The sequence below is a fragment of the Oncorhynchus gorbuscha genome, linkage group LG01, assembly GCF_021184085.1.
Source record: "Oncorhynchus gorbuscha isolate QuinsamMale2020 ecotype Even-year linkage group LG01, OgorEven_v1.0, whole genome shotgun sequence".
NCBI lineage: Eukaryota > Metazoa > Chordata > Actinopteri > Salmoniformes > Salmonidae > Oncorhynchus > Oncorhynchus gorbuscha.
This window is the reverse complement of record NC_060173.1, coordinates 95,386,628-95,406,250: the sequence shown is the minus strand read 5'-3', so window position 1 is coordinate 95,406,250 and position 19,623 is coordinate 95,386,628. Positions and strand designations below refer to the sequence as shown.

General features: G+C 41.0%; 1 protein-coding gene across 1 annotated transcript; it reads right to left on the bottom strand.

The window, feature by feature from the left end:
• Window positions 1–3,619: 3,619 nt before the first annotated feature.
• Window positions 3,620–19,003, bottom strand: dnajc15 (DnaJ (Hsp40) homolog, subfamily C, member 15). The gene is made up of 6 exons (XM_046366770.1): window positions 18,855–19,003; window positions 17,933–17,984; window positions 7,008–7,081; window positions 6,251–6,330; window positions 5,852–5,922; window positions 3,620–4,108 (listed from the first exon to the last, which is right to left on the bottom strand). Exons 1-6 carry the CDS (start codon window positions 18,960–18,962, stop codon window positions 4,038–4,040), a joined length of 456 nt encoding a protein of 151 aa, XP_046222726.1. The 5' UTR covers window positions 18,963–19,003; the 3' UTR covers window positions 3,620–4,037.
• Between the last annotated feature and the right edge of the window lie 620 nt (window positions 19,004–19,623).

The following is a 19,623-nucleotide window of genomic DNA, read 5'->3' as shown; positions in this document are numbered from 1 at the left end:
TTATACTGTATATATTTTAGCAAGATAGTCTTGTATTTTTTTCTGACATGTCAAATCTAACCTTGTTATTCAATTTTACACTTCACGGCCAGCAGAGTTTGACATGTGACTCCAGTTTGTATTGAATTGTAGCCATCGTATATTGGCCATATACCACAACCCCCCAAGGTGCCTTATTGCTATTTTAAACTGGTTACGAATGTAATTAGAGCAGTACAAATAAATGTTTTGTCATACTCGTGCTATATGGTCTGATATACCAGGGCTGTCAGCCAATCAGCATTCAGGTCTCGAACCACCCAGTTTATAACAGACTATATACCATGGGTATGACAAAACATTTAATTTTACTGCTCTAATTAATTTGGTAAAACCTTCTTAGGGATAGCCCCCCTTTTTTCAATTTTCACCTAGAATGACATACCCAAATCTAACTGACTGTAGCTCAGGCCCTGAAGAAAGGATATGCATATTCTTGGTACCATTTGAAAGGAAACACTTTTGGAAGTTTGTGGAAATGTGAATTGCATGTTGGAGAATATAACACAAAGATCTGGTTGAAGAAAAATACAAAGAAAAAAAACAACATTTTTTTATACCACCATCTTTGAAATGCAACAGAAATGTCCCCGTACCAGCCATCACAGTAATTCCAATGGAGTCCTCAAGATGTCAGCAGTGTATGTGCAAAGTTTCAGACGGATAACTTGAAGTATGAGCGAACTACATGGCATTTAGTGAGAAGTCACCCAGGTACATTTGGGCAAATAGTGAAGGAGACATTTGCATTCATTTGCAAGAATATCATCAAATCTGTATACTTGGACTTTGATTTAGCTTCTCCAGTATTAGTAGCCATATTATAAGTTCAACATTTGCAAAACAACCAGTTTTTATAACTTCATAACTCTGACTATTCTTATAATTGTTGTCCAAAAGGAAAAGGCATGCTGTTGCACAAGGTTAGTAGCTACATTTTACGACAGATATAGGGTTTATGATGGGCTCATACTCCCGTAAATACCTGGTTTATGATTGGGTCCGTATGCTCCCGTAAAGCCCAGCTCATTGGCTATGTAGCTAGTATTGTTTGACCCCAATTGGTGCTTATATGACAAAGTTAGAGTCGTTCAAGTGAAGGCCGCCCGCATCATCGGCGTGCCATGAAGGCGTCGCTATCTGATCAAATATGGTGTCCTATTGGATATACTACACCCCTAATGATATAGTGTATTCTCGTTATGTTCTAGGATCTCTGAGGAATACATACGAACGTGATTTGACTGGTTGAAACAACGTTTAGGGTTAGATTTTCAGATTCCTTTATTTTCAAATTGAACGAGTGGAAATACAAACTCGATCGTGCATGCTATATGGAGCTGAAAACGAATTTTATCTAACAAAATGACACTTCATGTTATCTCTGGGACCCTTTGGATGATAAATCAGAGCAAGATTTCAGAACGTAAGTACACATTTCACCTTCAGAGGTGAATTATTATCAAACCTATCGCGGTGAAGAAAAGTGTTTTGTTGTTAGGAGCGCTCCTCAAACAATAGCATGGCATGTTTTCGTAGTAATAGCTACAGTAAATTGGACAGTGCAGTTATATTAACAAGAATTTAAGCTTTCAGCCAATATAAGACACTTATATGTACCGACATTTGTTTCTCTAAAATCTGCATTCGCGACACAAGGTGCTGCATAATTCATTTTACTGCTCTAATTATGTTGGTAACCAGTTTATAATAACAATAAGGCACCTCAGGGTTTTGTGGTATATGGGCATTATACCACAGCTAAGGGCTGTATATCCAGGCACTCCGCATTACATCGTGCTAAGAACAGCCCTTAGCCATGGTATATTGACCATATACCACACCCCCTCAGGCCTTATTACTTAAATAATGCAAACTCTAGAATGCCCTTCAAGCCAATCAGTATTCAACAATGCCATGGTATAAATACAGATAACTGCCTAAGTAAAGGAAACACCAACATAGTGTCTTAATAATAGGGTGGTGGGCCACCACAAGCCTCCAGAACATCTTCAATGCACCTTGCCATAGATTGTAAGTGTCTGGATGCGACACCATTGTTCCACGAGAAATGACATAATTGTCTTTTGTTGATGGTGGTGGAAAGCACTGTCTCAGGCGCCGCTCCAGAAGTGTTCAATTAGGTTGAGATTGTCTCGCCCTGGTCTTAGTATTTTGTGTTTATATATTTATTTGGTCAGGCCAGGGTGTGACATGGGTTTATTTTGTTGTGTTTTCGTATTGGGTAGGCATTGGGATTGCGGCTGAGTAGGGGTGTCTAGCATAGGCTATGGCTGCCTGAGGCAGTTCTCAATCAGTCAGGTGATTCTCGTTGTCTCTGATTGGGAACCATATTTAGGCTGTCTAGGTTCAGGTTCCATTTGTTGTTTTGTATATTTAGTTATTTTTTCATTAAAGAAAATGAGTAACCACCACGCCGCATTTTGGTCCGACTCTCCTCTTTCAACAGACGAACGCCGTTACAGAGATCTGGTGACAGCTGCGCACACACCCCAAAATCTCTTCTAGCCATGGTAGCCAAAATAATGGGTAACTGGGCATTTTTATACATGACCCTAGGCATGATGGGATGTTTTTAATTGCTTAATTAACTCAGGAACCAGACGTGCAAAAACAAGCACAATCTTTCAATATACTTTATCCTCTTTTTTTTGCGGCAAATTCCCAGAGCCCTGCATATGTATAGTGCACAAGCTGTTAGTTTTTACGGGGTGTGGGTTATAAAAGCAAGTCATTTCCCCTCTCTCCAGCACGGCAGTACCGCACAGATGCAGAAGCTTGGCAAAACAAACCTTTTGGACAGCAGGAAGCTGGCGAAGCAAAATCTTTTCACACATGGTAATGGAAAGATACCCTGATAGGTGGGGGGGCAGTGGGAGAGAGGGGTCAGGGTGAGAGAGGCTCAGGAGGGCCATGTGGGTTCTTCACAGGGAGAGGAAAGCTAGAAATAGACCCATCCACAGGAGGGACAGCATAGATCAGCCAAGCACACAGAGCCCTAACCTGTACTATAGCAACACACAAACAGTGCACACACTATCACACACACCTGACGCACTCACCCTCTACATCAGGGATGGGCCACTGGCGGACCCGTTTTGTAAGCCCATGGACCAATAAAAATCTGAGTTTGGTTTTGTTGTGGCCTCCACCGCCATAAAAGTTGCCCCTCGCTGCTCTACATGATAATCAATAGCTTTCCAACAGAGACGGACATGGTTCACTGGAACATCAGTTGGGAACTGCATTCTACCAGAATGAGGTGATTTTTAATGATGCCTAGCTAAAGCATGCTGGAATGAAGGCATTTGCAACATGGTGCAGACTACATGGCTGTCTAGCCTTCCTCTTAGATATGTGGAAAAACCTACTGCAAGCTGCTGGTGAAATGGCTCACTTAAAGTAAAGTGTCACAGCTCACTGCAGGAGCTTCAAAAACAGCTCTTACCCAATGTTCCCTCTCTCATCAGATGCTGCAGCACTGTTAGTCATTTACTACAATGGCATCTCAGCGCAGAGGAAAGGGACTAATCACAGAAACACAATAATGAGTCATTGATTACCATTACAGAAAATGCTTTATTCAGCAAACTTTGTTAAATGACTAACCGTGTTATTCACACACACTGCTCAGCTAGGCTTGGTCTCTGTCACAGTGTGTTGTTAATCTCACAATGGTCATAATGTCTTTACCACACAGAGGAATAAAAAGGTAACAGAAAGGTTTGAATTTCTTATTCTATGGAATATTATTATCTTGTATCTTATGGTACAGTGTATTTACAGACAGACTACAGTTGACATGTTGACTTTTGTAAAGTTAACTATACAGGAGACCTTCAACTTGAAAGATATCCTTGTTCAGGAAAAATGTTTCAGAATAGTCTCTGGGGATGGTAATGTAGGGCTGGAATAAATAGATATGTAGTATACTGTAGTCCAGGAGTTCAGAGGTGTGATGGGGGCTGTAGTTTTTATCAGCGGCGTTGGTCTTTATCCAGCAGGTCCTTGGCCTCGTTGATCTTGGCGGCCATGTAAGGAGATCCACCTGGAGAGAGAACACACATCCGCTTCTCATCAATGCCTGTCTGTTTAATCCTCTTTTTTCCTCCCATTGTTCCCCCCCATTCCATCTCTCTCACCCCTCTATCCATTCCAGGTAAGAACAATATAAAACAGTCTACACATGGCATGCAAGCCGTTTCCCCAGGCATGAAAAAAAAACAACTCAGTGACATCTACTGTCTGGAGTAGAGGACTTCAGTAGGCTCAGTCTAAGTCACATCCAATCACCTTTTATTGTGCTTTAACACACAGTGGAACACTAATCACTATGGAGCACAGGAAATGGTTGTATGCTGAGCTAGCACAAACTGAGGTTGGGTCGCATACTAATAGTCTTAAGTGACTTCCTCTCCTCGTCTCCTACCCCCACCACACTGCTCTGAAAACACATGATAGAGATTTGTGTGTGTTCTGAGGCAGAGTGGTCTGCTCAGCTCACAGGGTCAATGAGTACAGCATCCTGGGAGTAGTAGTCTGTTGTGTGACACTACCAAGACAGCCTGAGGGCACAGGTGTGTGTGTGTACAACACTTTCTTAGTAGCCATGTGTGTATACTGCCCCCCCCCCCCCTCGGTGGTGTGTTTTGTGTCAGCAGAAACAGAACTGTATGTGTGTGTTTAGGGTAATAAATGAGTGTTATTGTTTGCAGTGACAGAGAGCAGGGCCTGACAAAGGCCTCAACTAGTCTGCCAATCAGTCACTGACAAACACAGAGCCGGCCTGGCACGGCCTTCAGCACACTCACAGGGAAGGAAAGACACTAAAAACAGGGCTAGAGGCCGAGAGAGGCAGAAATAGAAATTCTGAAATCTCGTCATCTTGCTCACTGGACCTTATTGGCTCAAATACAGGAAATAATGAGAGGTAATTATCCAATCATTCCAATCCATTACTCTGAACAGGAATCGGTCCACTCTTTCCTGCCCAGACCTGGCTGACTGACAGACAGACAGACAGACAGACAGACAGAGAAGCTGTGGGTTATTGCCCTCTCTTCTCCATCGATGTCCCAGTAACCAAACACATGAAAATTAACTATAATAGATACTGTGCTACCTCCTGAAACAGAACACAAAGCCATATCCAAGGATGACAGTATTGCTGGATGTTCCTACAGGTGACCCTATAGAGCTTATAGCCCCATTTTCTCTCTCTCTCTCTCTCTCTCTCTCTCTCTCTCTCTCTCTCTCTCTCTCTCTCTCTCTCTCTCTCTCTCTCTCTCTCTCTCTCTCTCTCTCTCTCTCTCTCTCTCTCTCTCTCTCTCTCTCTCTCTCTCTCTCTCTCTCTCTCTCTCTCTCTCTCTCTCTCTCTCTCTCTCTCTCTCTCTCTCTCTCTCTCTCTCTCTCTCTCTCTCTCTCTCTCTCTCTCTCTCTCTCTCTCTCTCTCTCTCTCTCTCTCTCTCTCTCTCTCTCTCTCTCTCTCTCTCTCTCTCTCTCTCTCTCTCTCTCTCTCCTCTCTCTCTCTCTCTCTCTCTCTCTCTCTCTCTCTCTCTCTCTCTCTCTCTCTCTCTCTCTCTCCAGTCAGAGAGGAATCCCACAGGCCATTTCTCATTTCACACTGAGTAAAAACTACACGCTGTGTGTATTCCTCTCAGGAGAGGGAAAAACACTGTGGACGGGTATGTAAAACTAGCTGCTGTGTATGAGAGTGACTGTGTGTGTACACACCTCTCAGGAGAGGAGACATCATCACTGTTGATCAATTGGGATTAAACTGTCAACTGACCTTTATCTGGGTGGTTGAGGACCATGATCCTCCGGTGGGCATCTCTCAACTTGGACTTGGTGCTGGTCGGGCTACAGGATTGGGAGTAAAAAAATGTATAAAATAGGGATACACACAGATTTAGCACAGGATTACAGCACCATCTAGTGGTCAATTCACATTCACAAGTTGCAGTAAGAACATTGAGTTCTTCTGACTACTAAACTATTCAGGTGTTCAGCTCTCTTCTCCCTGATTGACAGTGTGAAATTTAACTAAACCAAAAAGAATGATGACTAATATAAACCCATCAAAGACAGAGAAATCAAACACATCCTTAGCATGAACACAGACTGAAATAAAACATTGGGTACACACCCGCACAAACAGGCGAGCATGACACACTTCCGCCAGTCTTACCTGATACCAAGGATGAGGCTGGCTTCTCGCTTAGTCATCTTCTGGTCAAATCCTCCTTTATAGTAGTGTGATGAGAAGGTCTGGAGAGAGAAGAGATGTTAGTACTGAAAGTGTAATATGCTTAGAGTTAGTGTAAATGCTTAGATGTTAGTGTAAATGCTTAGAGTAAGAAGGGTGGAAGTGCATTCTGTGGTACATAGGGTTCATTAACTCCCTTCGGTCAAGCACTGCCTCATTGTCACACAGTACACACTGGGAGAAACTGCCAGACACACGCATCACTCATCCATCTCACGTCACACACTGCTTTATTTTCACACACACCCACACACACACACACACAAGAGAGGGCAGTGGGTGCATCACCCTGTCTGGGAGCCTTTGGTCTGTGGAGCCATAACTCAGGTGAAGCAGGGGAAACTGAAGACCATGAGTCAGTCCACCAACTACCCACCCTACAGACAGTCAGTGGAATAAGTACTATACCACAAACATTGGTGCTTGGTGACTATCTGATGGGGCAATTCATGAATCCCCCAGATTTGCAAATATGCGTCTGTAGCGTGGTGGGAGTTTTCAGCAAAACCAGCGGGTGTCATCGTTGATCATGCATAGTTTCAGAATACAGTGTACCAAGACATACTAACAATCAGTTGGAGTTCATTAGAAGTTGCTCAAAACAAACATATAGGTCTACATGGTTAGACACGTTTCAGGATTGTGATGAAACACATAACCAAGTTAGTGGGTTACTTACAGAGGTGGGCATCTTCTTAGCAGTCTGTGAAAGGACTTGTCCTAGAGGCTTCCACAACTGGAAGGCATAACGACCTGAAACACAGTACATAATTATTGTCCTACACAAACAGACACCTTTCTACTGGTCACCACAGTTATGTTCTTGTCCTGTATTATTTTTTTCACCTTTATTTAACCAGGTAAGCCAGTTAAGAACAAGTTCTCATTTACAACTGCGACCTGGCCAAGATAAAGCAAAGCAGTGTGACACAACACAGAGTTACACATGGAAGAAACAAACGTACAGTCAACAACACAATAGAAAAATCTATATATAGTGTGTGCAAATGTAGTAAGATTAGGGAGGTAGGGCAATAAATAGGCCATAGTGGTGAAATACTGACAATTTAGCAATTTAACACTGGAGTGATAGACGTGCAGAAGATGAATGTACAAGTAGAGACACTGGGGTGCAAAGGAGCAAAAAAACACACAAAAAACATGGGGATGAGGTAGTTGGGTGGGCTATTTAACAGATGGGCTGTGTACAGGTGCAATGATCAGTAAGCTGCTCTGACAGCTGATGTTTAAGTTAGTGAGGGAGATACAAAAATCACTGAAGCTGGATTTTTATAATTTGTTTATGCCGGTGCTGGTTGAAATAGTTTTTTTTATTTTTATGGGGCTCTATCCTCAGATAATCGCATCGTATTCTTTAGCAGTAAATCCTTTTTGAAATCTGACAACGCAGTTGGATTAGCAAGACTCTAGGCACTTGTATTTTCAGGAATGTTTAATATGACTATTTATGTAGTGATCACGGTCGAATTTCAGCCCGCTACCGGGTTCCATGCGCGAGAGAGGTTAATATGAGTCTGGAAGGAGAGTTTAGTCTAACCAGACACCTAGGTATTTGTAGTTCTCCACATATTCTAAGTCAGAACCGTCCAGAGTAGTGATGCTAGGCGGTTCGGTTGAAGATCATGCATTTAGTTTTACTTGCATTTGAGAGCAGTTGGAGGCCACGGAAGGAGTGTTGTATGGGATTGAAACTCATCTGGAGGTTTGTTAATACAGTGTCCAAAGAAGAGCCAGAAGTATACAGAATGGTGTTGTCTGCGTAGAGGTGGATCAGAGAATCACCAGCAGCAAGAGCGACATCATTGATGTATACAGAGAAAAGAGTCGGCCCGAGAATTGAACCCTGTGGCACTCCCATAGAGGCAGCCAGAGGTCTGGACAACAGGCCCTCCGATTTCACACACTGAACTCTGTCTGAGAAGTAGTTGGAGAACCAGGTGAGGCAGTCATTTGAGAAACCAAGGCTGTTGATTCTGCCACTAAGAATGTGGCAATTGACAGAGTCGAAAGCCTTGGCCAGGTCGATGAAGACGGCTGCACAGTATTGTTTTTTTTATTGATGAAGGTTATGATATCGTTTAGGACCTTGAGTGTGGCTGAGGTGCACCCATGACCAGCTTGGAAACCAGATTGCATAGCGTAGAAGGTACAGTGGGATTCGAAATGGTCGGTGATCTGTTTGAGAGCTACCCCCCTACTTTTTTCAATTTCCGCCTGAAGACATACCCAAATCTAACTGCCTGTAGCTCTGGCCCAGAAACAAGGATATGCATATTCTTGGTACCATTTGAAAGAAAACACTCTTGAAGTTTGTGTAAATGTGAATTGAATGTAGGAGAATATAACAATCGATCTGGTTTACAATACAATGAAAGAAAAACACTCAGTTTTTTATTTTTATTGTTCTATTATCATCTTTAAAATGAACAAGATAAAACAAACATTCAGATAGGATGATGGGGACAATTTCAGTGAAAAACATAAGAGGGCAACAGTACTTGTGCAAAGTCTCAGAATGATAACTTCCAAAATGAGTGTGCTACATAACATTTATCATTAAGTCACCCAGGTGTCCCACACAAGTAGCCCAAATGTACCCAAGTGACCAAATTGGTGAAGGTATACATTTTGAAAGAAATAACTATATACAAAATGCCAAAATGGTATTCTAACACACACACACAGTACAGGGAACATAAAGGTTAAATATATTATTATAGACCTGTTACATCTACGGTCTCTATTATATTATGACAGACCAGCTAGATCTACTGTCTTTATTATATTACAACAGACCATTTCACTTTGGCCATTGTTGTGGGTCTGCCCTCCCCTCAACATCCTAATTTCACAAATAATATTTTATATTACCAGTCCAAAACGGTGACATTGTTCCTCTTCTGCAGGCACATTACAGATTATACACAGTGGCTACAACGGTGTCCTCTCCGTTCAAAAAATATTCCTCCACTTGGGAATCGCTAAATGAATCGTCCTACAACAATCTCGGTCTCACTTTTCCGATCAATTTCTTCTAATAATTGTGTGTACATCTGTATATCTAGACTTAGATTTAACTTTCCCTGACTTAGTCGCCATACTGATTGATATATAAACAGCTGAATCTGCACTGTGCGTAAAATGCGGAGCTCCTTCCGGAATAAAACTTCAATAGCGAATGACTCTCTTTACGCTTGATTTTACGACATGGGTTGGTCTTCAACACACAACCATTGCATATTGCCGCTTACCTCAGCTCATTGGCCATCTACCCAGCTAGATTTAAAGACGATCAGTGGTCATTGGGTTAAAATTACAGTCAATCAACGAAACAGTGGTCATATCATTGGTGCACAGTGATGTCATTACTTGTTGTCTTCAAATCGGTTTCTTTCAGTCAATAAGTCCCGCGAAATGGCCCATCAGGTTTGGTTGTGTTACAAACAAACCAGTTGATTGCAATGAAACCAAACATGACTGGAAAAGTCATGTTCTGTGTGGGTTATTTACCTGGAATGTGTCGTCGAAAATGGAATGAGACGGAATTCACGACACAAGCGGTTCACAAAATGTTTTGTGTTAGGCTATAAAAACAGATTTTATCAAACAAAAGATCATTCATTGTGTAACAATGAGCTTTTGGATTGCAAACAGATGAAGATCATCAAAGGTAAACTATTTATTTTAATGCAGTTTGTGATTATGTTACGCCTGTGCTGGATTAAATATATTTTTTTAATGGGGCTCTATATTCAGATAATCACATCGTATTCTTTCGCAGTAAATCCTTTTAAAAATCTGACAACGCAGTTGGGATTAGCAAGATTGTAGGCTTTCGATACATGTGAGACACTTGTATTTTCATGAATGTTTAATATGACTATTTATATAGCGATCACCGTATGTTGTGGAATTTCAGCCCTCTACCGGGTTCCGTGCTCAGAGAGGTTAACTCGGCTTTCGAAGATTTTAGAAAGGCAGGGCAAGATGGATATAGGTCTACAACAGTTTGGGTCTAGAGTGTCTCCCCCTTTGAAGAGGGGCCTGACCGCGGCAGCTTTCCAATCCCTAGGGATCTCAGACGATACGAAAGAGAGTTTGAATAGGCTAGTAATAGGGGTATAATTTTAGAAAAGAGAGGGTCCAGATTGTCTAGCCCAGCTGATTTGTAGGGGTCCAGATTTTGCAGCTCTTTCAGGACATCAGCTATCTGGATGTGGGTGAAGGATAAATGGGGAGGCTTGGGCAAGTTGCTGTGGGGGGTGCAGAGCTGTTGACTGTGGTAGGGGTAGCCAGGTGGAAAGCATGGCCAGCTGTCAAAAAAATGCTTATTGAAATTCTCAATTATCATAGATTTATCGGTGGTGACAGTGTTTCCTAGCCTCAGTGCAGTGGGCAGCTGGGAGGAGGTGCTCTTATTCTCCATGGACCTTACAGTGTCCCAGAACTTTTTGGTGTTTATGCTACAGGATGCAAATTTCTGTTTGAAATAGCTAGCCTTTGCTTTCCTAACTGCCTGTGTATATTGGTTCCTAACTTCCGTTAAAAGTTGCATATCGCAGGGGCTATTCGATGCTAATGCAATACGCCACAGGATGTTTTTGTGCTGGTCAAGGGCAGTCAAGTCTTGAGTGAAGTAAAGGCTATATCGGTTCTTAGTTCAAGATTTTTTGAAAGGGGCATGCTTATTTAAGATGGTGAGGAAAACACTTTAAAAAGAATAACCAGGCATCCTCTACTGAAGGAATGAGGTCAATATCCTTCCAGGATACCCGAGCCAGGTATATTAGAAAGGCCAGCTCGCTGAAGTGTGTTTGGGAGCGTTTGACAGTGATGAGGGGTGGTTGTTTGACCGCGGCAATGAGGCAGTGATCCTGGTTGAAGACAGCAGAAGTGTATTTAGAGGGCAGGTTGATTAGGATGATATCTATGAGGGTGCCCGTGTTCAATGAATTAGGGTTGTACCTGGTAGGTTCCTTGATAATTTGTGTGAGATTGAGGGCATCTAGTTTAGACTGTAGGATGGCTGGGGTGTTAAACATATTCCAGTTTAGGTCACCTAAGAGTACAAACTCTGAAGATAAATGGGGGGAAAATAATTCACATATGGTGTCCAGGGCTCAGCTGGGGGCTGAGGGGGGTCTATAACAAGCGGCAACAGTGAGAGACTTAATTCTGGAAAGGTGGATTTTTAAAAGTAGAAGCTCGAACTGTTTGGGCACAGACCTGGATAGTATGACAGAACTCTGTAGGCTAACTCCACCCCCTTTGGCAATTCTATCTTGGCGGGAAATGTTGTAGTTGGGGATGGAAATGTCAGAATATTCAGACACGGCTAGGACATCAGGGTTGGCGGAGTGTGCTAAAGCAGTGAATTTAAAAAACGTAGGAAGGAGGTTTCTGATGTTAACAGGCATGAAACCAAGGCTTTTACTGTTTCAGAAGTCAACTAATGAGAGCACCTGGGAGTAGGAGTGGAGCTAGGCACTGCAGGTCCTGGATTAACCTCTACATCACCAGACGATCAGAGGATGAGTAGGATAAGGGCACGGCTAAAGGCTATAAGGACTGGTCTTCTATGTGTAACATGTATCGGAGTGTGTGTGTATGTGTGTATCATCGGTGTGTACTGGGTCAGTGTTTGTGTTGGTAAGCTGCAGTCACTCTCCAAACCCACAGAGCCAGTCAGCATCTATACCCTGCCAAACATTCTCTGTTTATAAAGTCCACACACACAAGAAGTTAGCAGAAACCCCTGGAGGAGCTGGTTTCCAAGAGAAAAACACAAAACCACTCAGTCATGTATGAGAGCCATGCTGCTAAGCTCAGGGAGTAATCGGGGCATTATTTATAACCTGGTGACTGACATGTTCTGAGTGGGCGGTGTAAATCGACTACTCCACCTCCAGGCTGCCTGGAAGTTCTGTTTTCCTAAAACTACAAAGCTGAAAGTCCATCAACTATGAAGGGACCGCACACACGCACGTGCATGGATGGCCTGCTGCTGGCCTTTCCATTTACATTGAGAGGATAATTAGACTGTGCTGTTCCTCAAAGCCGCCACGACAACTAACACTGACCTCACATTACCCGAACTCTGTGGCAACTGGCAGACCACACACTGCCTTACTATTAACCACTATACAAAACAGCTGTGCTGACTGACACTCTTGTACCAATGCGGATAATGGCATAGTGCCTATTCACTGCTGCGCTCTGCAACATGATATCTGTACTATCACTGTATAAAATGACAGGAATATACTGTTTTGTAAGACATCAAACTTTCTAAATCACATGGATGTGTGATTGGTTATATCACATTATCTGGCGTACAAAGATCTTTGGTGTCCATTACTGGACGTTAGAGGTTTGTCCATACAAACCGCTACAATAAATTCTTCAACAAACTTGGTATTGGCGGTACTCTCTTCGATCTCGATTCTGAAAAAACTTATCTTATACATGTGTATAGTTGCAGGTGGTTCTACAAACACCAGAGAAAACTCAGAAAGATAGTAAATCCATGTTTTGTATCAAGTGAGATATGCCTCTTGCATATGTGTAGTGTTGCATAGAAACAACTAGTTCCTGCAAAATGCTGTGAAATGCTAGATGTGGGCAGCTAAGATGGTGACGAACTGTCTTGCGTTACAAAACATGGATTTGCCACCTGCAACTGTACACTGACATTTGCGACTTGTTTCAGGAAACTAGGCATTTGTTGCACGTGATGACTTCACAGGCGAGACATTTGAACTTAAGCATAAAAAAAAATCTAAATGCATTTTTTGGGGTAGAAATGGCTTCTGGAACATGTGAACTTTCATGAGCTTTAATAACAAAGTTGTATCCCATCTGTACATGCAAATAAAATTGTTAAATTATGACCTTCCTGCTAGCCATGATTTGCTGAGGTTATTGATGGGCTGGACATGCCGAGAGAGGAGTTCGGATTGGTCTGCCATGTAGCATGCTTCTGTCTATAACATGCATGAGCTGCTCAGAATGCGTTGGTAAGCCTTTCTAATGCGACTTTTTTGAAATATATCACTAAGAACTGCAAAGGTGTTGCTAATGCTCTCCACTTTCTAGAGCACTGGTTCTCAATCTTGGTCCTGGGGACCCAAAGGGCTGCACATTTTTGTTTTTGCCGCAGCACTACACAGCTGATTCAAATGATCAACTCATCAAATGGCTTTGATGATTTGAAGCAGGTGTGTAGTGCTTGGGCAAAAACAAAGAATGTGCACCCCTTTGGATCCCCAGGACCTGGATGAGAACCACTGTTCTGGAGGACAATCGTGCCATGCTGACTCTGAAAATTAATCAGGCAATGAGGAAATCTCTGACTTAGGTAAAAACATTTTCTTTGAACCAGACACTCATATGAAATGGTGATCAAGTGTTGTCACGGAAGAAGGTGACCAAATTTTAAAATCAGTGGAATGCCCAGAGTTTGATCGCAGAGTTTGATAGCTAAGGAGATTAAGAAAATTCTGGTATTTGATTACAAATACGAGGAGGGAGTCAAAGTGAACACACAGAAGGCTGTTGCATAAAACACCTGTCTCTGGATTACATCTTCAAACTAAGGGCAACCATGGCATCTGTGACAGAGGGAGAAGTGTTCATCCATGTATATGGGTAAGAGACTAGCTTACATGTTCAGATATTATACATTTCTAATTTTGGTTGGAGTCATTAACTCATTTTTAAACCACTACAAATGTCTTGTTCACAAACTATAGTTTTGGCAAGTCGGTTAGGACATCTACTTTGTGCATGACAAGTAATTTTTCCAACAATTGTTTACAGACAGATCATTTCACTTATAATTCACTTTATCACAATTCCAGTGGGTCAGAAGTGTACATACACCAAGTTGACTACGCCTTTAAACAGCTTGGAAAATTCCAAAAAATGTCATGGCTTTAGAAGCTTCTGATAGGCTAATTGACATCATTTGAGTCAATTGGAGGTGTACCTGTGGATGTTTTTCAATACCTACCTTCAAACTCAGTGCCACTTTGCTTGACACCATGGAAAAATCTAAAGAAATCAGCCAACACCTGAAAACAATTGTAGACCTCAAGTCTGGTTCATCCTTGGGAGCAATTTCCAAACGCCTGAACGACCACATTCATCTGTACAAACAATAGTACTTAAGTATAAACACCACGGGACCACACAGCCGTCAAACCGCTCAGGAAGGAGACGCGTTCTGTCTCCTAGAGATTAACCTCTTGCTTCTACCTGGCACGCAGGCGTCCCATCTAGAGCTCTGGAAATGCAAATGCGCTACGCTAAATGCTAATAGTATTAGTTAAAACTCAAACGTTCATTAAAATACACATGCAGGGTATTGAATTAAAGCTACACTCGTTGTGAATCCAGGCAACAAGTCAGATTTTTAAAATGCTTTTCGGCGAAAGCATGAGAAGCTATTATCTGATAGCATGTAACACCACAAAAGACCCGCAGGGGACGTAAACAAAATAATTAGCATATTCGGCGCTACAAAAACCGCACAATAAAATATAAAACATTCATTACCTTTGATCATCTTTTGTTGGCACTCCTAGATGTCCCATAATCACTATTGGGTCTTTTTTTCGATTAAATCGGTCCATATATATCCTAGATATCGTTCTATGTAGACTGTGTGATAAATGAAGAAAAATAGCGTTTCATAACGTAACGTCATTTTTTACAATTCAAAAAGTCGACGATAAACTTTCACAAAACACTTCGAAATACTTTTGTAATGCAACTTTAGGTATTAGTAAACGTCAATAAGCGATCAAATTAATCACGAGATGAAGTGTTTTCTATAGGGATCCATCTTGAAATACTGTCAGTCTATTTCTCAACCAAAATATCCGGTCGGAGACCGGAAGAAATGGGCTGTCTCTTGTTCGTTTGACCAAGAAACAAATCCTAGGCAAATGACAAGACTGTTGACATCGTGTGGAAGCTGTAGGTACTGCAACCTCAGCCATATTTAATGTCTTTCGCCCATAACAATGGGTTGAAGCGGCGGATGGATATATTTTTCCACTTTCAGTGATCAGATTTTCCTGCACTTTTCAATGAAACGCACGTTATGTTAAAGCCACAGCCGTGATTTAACCAGTTTTATAAACGTCTGAGTGTTTTCTAACCACACATAGTAATCATATGCAAATACTATGTTCCTGGCATGAGTAGCAGGGCGCTGAAATGTTGCGCGATTTTTAACAGAATGTTCGAAAAGTAGAGGGTAGACTGAAGAGGTTAACATACTTGGGTGCGAAAAGTGTAAATCAATCCCAGAACAGCAGCAAAGGACCTTGTGAAGATGCTGGAGGAAACAGGTACAAAATTATCTATATCCACAGTAAAACGAGTCCTATACTGACATAATCTGAAAGGCCGCTCAGCAAGGAAGAAGCCACTGCTCAAAAACCACCATTAAAAAAAGCCAGACTACGGTTTGCAACTGTACATGGGGACAAAGCTCATACTTTTTGGAGAAATGTCCTCTGGTCTGATGAAAAAAAAAATAGAACTGTTTGGCCATAATGACCATCGTTATGTTTGGAGGAAAAAGGGAGAGGCTTGCAAGCCGAAGAACACCATCCCAACCGTAAAGCACGGGGGGTGGCAGCATCATGTTGTGGGGGTGCTTTGCTGCAGGAGGGACTGGTGCACTTCACAAAATAGATGGCGTCATGAGGAAAGAAAATTATGTGGGCATATTGAAACAAAATATTAAGACATCAGTCAGGAAGTTAAAGCTTGGTCCCAAATGGGTCTTCCAAATGGACAATGACCCCAAACATACTTCCAAAGATGTGGCAAAATGGCTTAAGGACAACAAAGTCAAGGTGGCCATCACAAAGCACTGACCTCATTTCTAGAGAACATTTGTGGGCAGAACTGAAAGTGTGTGCGAGCAAGGAGGCCTACAAACCTGACACAGTTACACCAGCTCTGTCAGCAGGAATGGGCCAAAATTCTCGTGGAAGGCTACCCGACACGTTTGACCCAAGTTAAACAATTTAAAGGCAATGCTACCAAATACTAATTGAGTGCATGTAAACTTCTGACCCACTGGGAATGTGATGAAAGAAATAAAAGCGTAATTAAATCCTTCTCTACTATTATTCTGACATTTCACATTCTTAAAATAAAGTGGTGATCCTAACGGACCTAAGACATGGAATTTTTTTACTAGGATTAAATGTCCGGAAAAGTGAAACTGAGTTTAAATGTATATAAACTTCCGACTTCAGCTGTATTTGTATCTCAGAAAGCCATTTGCTTTGCTAGTTATAGCCTAATGTTAGCTAGCTAACATTTTAATCGAGTTGGTTAGCTTTAGCTACCTGCAGATTTAAGCATGGTAGTAACGTTATGATTTGCGATTATGGTTCATTGTTTAACTAGCTACATGTCTAAAGAAAGACTCCTATGCAAGTAACGATTTCACTGTACTGTTTACGCCTTCTGTATCCTGTGCATGTGACAAATAAATGTTGATTTTATTTGAAATTATGTGTTTTTTCCAGATATGGTAATGTAAAGCACAACATGATCTGCACCAAAGTAAAATTAGGATATAACATTAGGCCAATGAGAGTGTCCAAGTTCTAAAATTCTTCGGTAGAATGCCCTGCGTTTATTTCATCACTCTCACAACAGTAAATTATTTTCTGGAATTAGCTCATCATTAACTTGTAAATAAGATAAAGTTAAGATGTTTCAGCTCTGATATGGTCATTATTTGAACTGGCTAGCCAGCTAACTTAACATTAGCTAACAAGCTAGAAATGAACAAAAACATTGTTTACAAAGTTGCCTTTAGTTGCCTGGTTTGTTAGACTGACATATACTAAATACATTTTATAACAGATGGGTTTATTGGTGTGGTACAGCAGTGATGCCATTTTGGACCACCAGGCTGCTGATGTCATGCAGCGCGTCTTTTTTATCGACAAGTTTGATGTCGGATGACTAGAATGTTCATGATGTCACTGCAACAACTGTCTACAGACATGTCGATAGACGTAGTATTATTAACCACACTTTAGTCTTGAAATATTTGGTTGTTTAGTACACTACCATACGCACTGTTTAACACATGTATATCCTTAAAGAGATGGGTGGGGCTAAGGCTTAAGAGGGTGTGAACACTGATAAATGGCTGTAGACAAAAAAGAACTCTCCAGTAGGTTCACAAAATTATTCAAGGGCCATTTTCTCAAAAGTGTGGTTACAAGTTTATCAACTTTCAAAGCAGAATTACTTACCCACTGTTCCTCAACTGTAGTGTATGACATACCATTTTCTAGCTCCGGGTCTCTACTTTTATCGAAAGTTTTTTTTTTAAACACACAATTTCAAATTTTCTGCATAAGATCGAGCCGGTCGAGAACGAAGTGATTATCGCCAATACCAGGTTAGTTAAAGAATTTATGGCAGCGGTTTGTATGGGCAAACATGTAATTATCACCAAAAATCTTTGGTTAGATCACATTATCCAGCATACAAACTGTAGCAAGGTGTGTGTGTGTGTGTGTATATTATACTATTTCTTACCTGCAAAGCCTGCAGCAGCAACACCAAGGCCAACCGCTATCAGAGTACCACCCTGAAGATACAGAACAATATCAATACAACAATCAATCAGTCAACAGTGGTGTAAAATACTTAAGTAAAAATACTTGAAAGATCTACTTAAGTAGTTTTTTGGGGGTATCTGTACTTTACTACTTATATTTTTGACAACTTATACTTTTACTTTACTATATTCCTAGAGAAAAGCATGTACTTTTTACTCCATACATTATGCCCGACACACCAAGTATTCACTACAAATCTTTTTAATACTTAGCAGGACTGCAAAATTGTTAAATTCGCGCACTTCTCAAGAGAACATCCCTGGTCATCCCTACTCCCTCTGATCTGGCAGACAAACTAAACACACAAGCTTCGTTTGTAAATTGTCTGAGTGTGCACTTGGCTATCCGTAAATACAATTAAAAAAAAAAATGGTGCTGTCTGGTTTGCTTAATATAAGGAATTTGAAATGATTTCTACGTTTACTTTTGATACTTATGTATAATTTTAGACTTACTCAAGTACTATTTTACTGGGTGACTTTTACTTGAGTCATTTTCTATTAAGGTATATTGACTTTTATTCAAGTATGACAATTGGGTACTTTTTCCACCAGTCAACAACAACAACAAAAATTAACGCAGTTTTCATTGCAAGCCTGAGTCACTCAGCCGAATGATTACATCAGCCTGTTATATGACATTCATGTTACTGGCGATTGCTAGATTCATCACCGTGAAGACACAACCGACCTTCTGTTGCTAGTACTGTAACTATCCACCAGCTAATTGCTAGTAAATAGAAGGTTCTGGCATTAGCTAGCTAGCTATCTTAGCTGCAGGCCTGTGAAATAACCAGCACTTGTTATCCACCAAAAATTCAAACAACAAAATATACTTACAAGTCTTTTGTCGATTTCTGTTTCACTCCTGATTTTAGATTGAGAATTGTATTCAGCATATCGCATAGTTTCTCCTTCAATAGATACCCTGCTACCAGCATTTGCCATGATGCCGCTGTCACTTGAAGGACACAACTATGGAGCGTCTGAGCGGACAACCAGTGTCAATTGAAAAAAACATTTCGTAATACATAACGAACGGGTGATCCACTTTGCACAATATTGTGGAAATCTGGAAAATGTAAATAAATCATCGAACCACATAAAAAACAAACTAATTAAATGTTATAACATATATAGGTTACATAGTGGGATAATTCGCATAGATGGCAGTAGCCTAATACATTTTCTATTTGCTCCAAGGGAATTGTATTCTTGCCTAACATTGATTTTGAAAAAGTTTGAATTAGGCTATTACTGTTATATATATATATATATATATATATATATATATATATATATATATATATATATATATATATTACTGTAGCCTAATTCAAATGTACATATTACGATTATGCTTCCGTTGTAAAAAGAAAAAGATTATGATAAACTTTCATAACGCACTGGGCCAATTGTGCGCCGCCATTGGCCCAGTGACGTCCCGGTTAGGGGAGGGTTTGGCAGGGGAAAGCCATCTTTTTAAAATTCGAATTTGTTCTTAACTGACTTGCCTAGTTAAATAAAGGTTCAATAAAAAAATAAAAAATAAACATCTATGGGTGATGCTCGTTTTTGGATAGAGAAGTTCCCAATACACTTGTTGTTA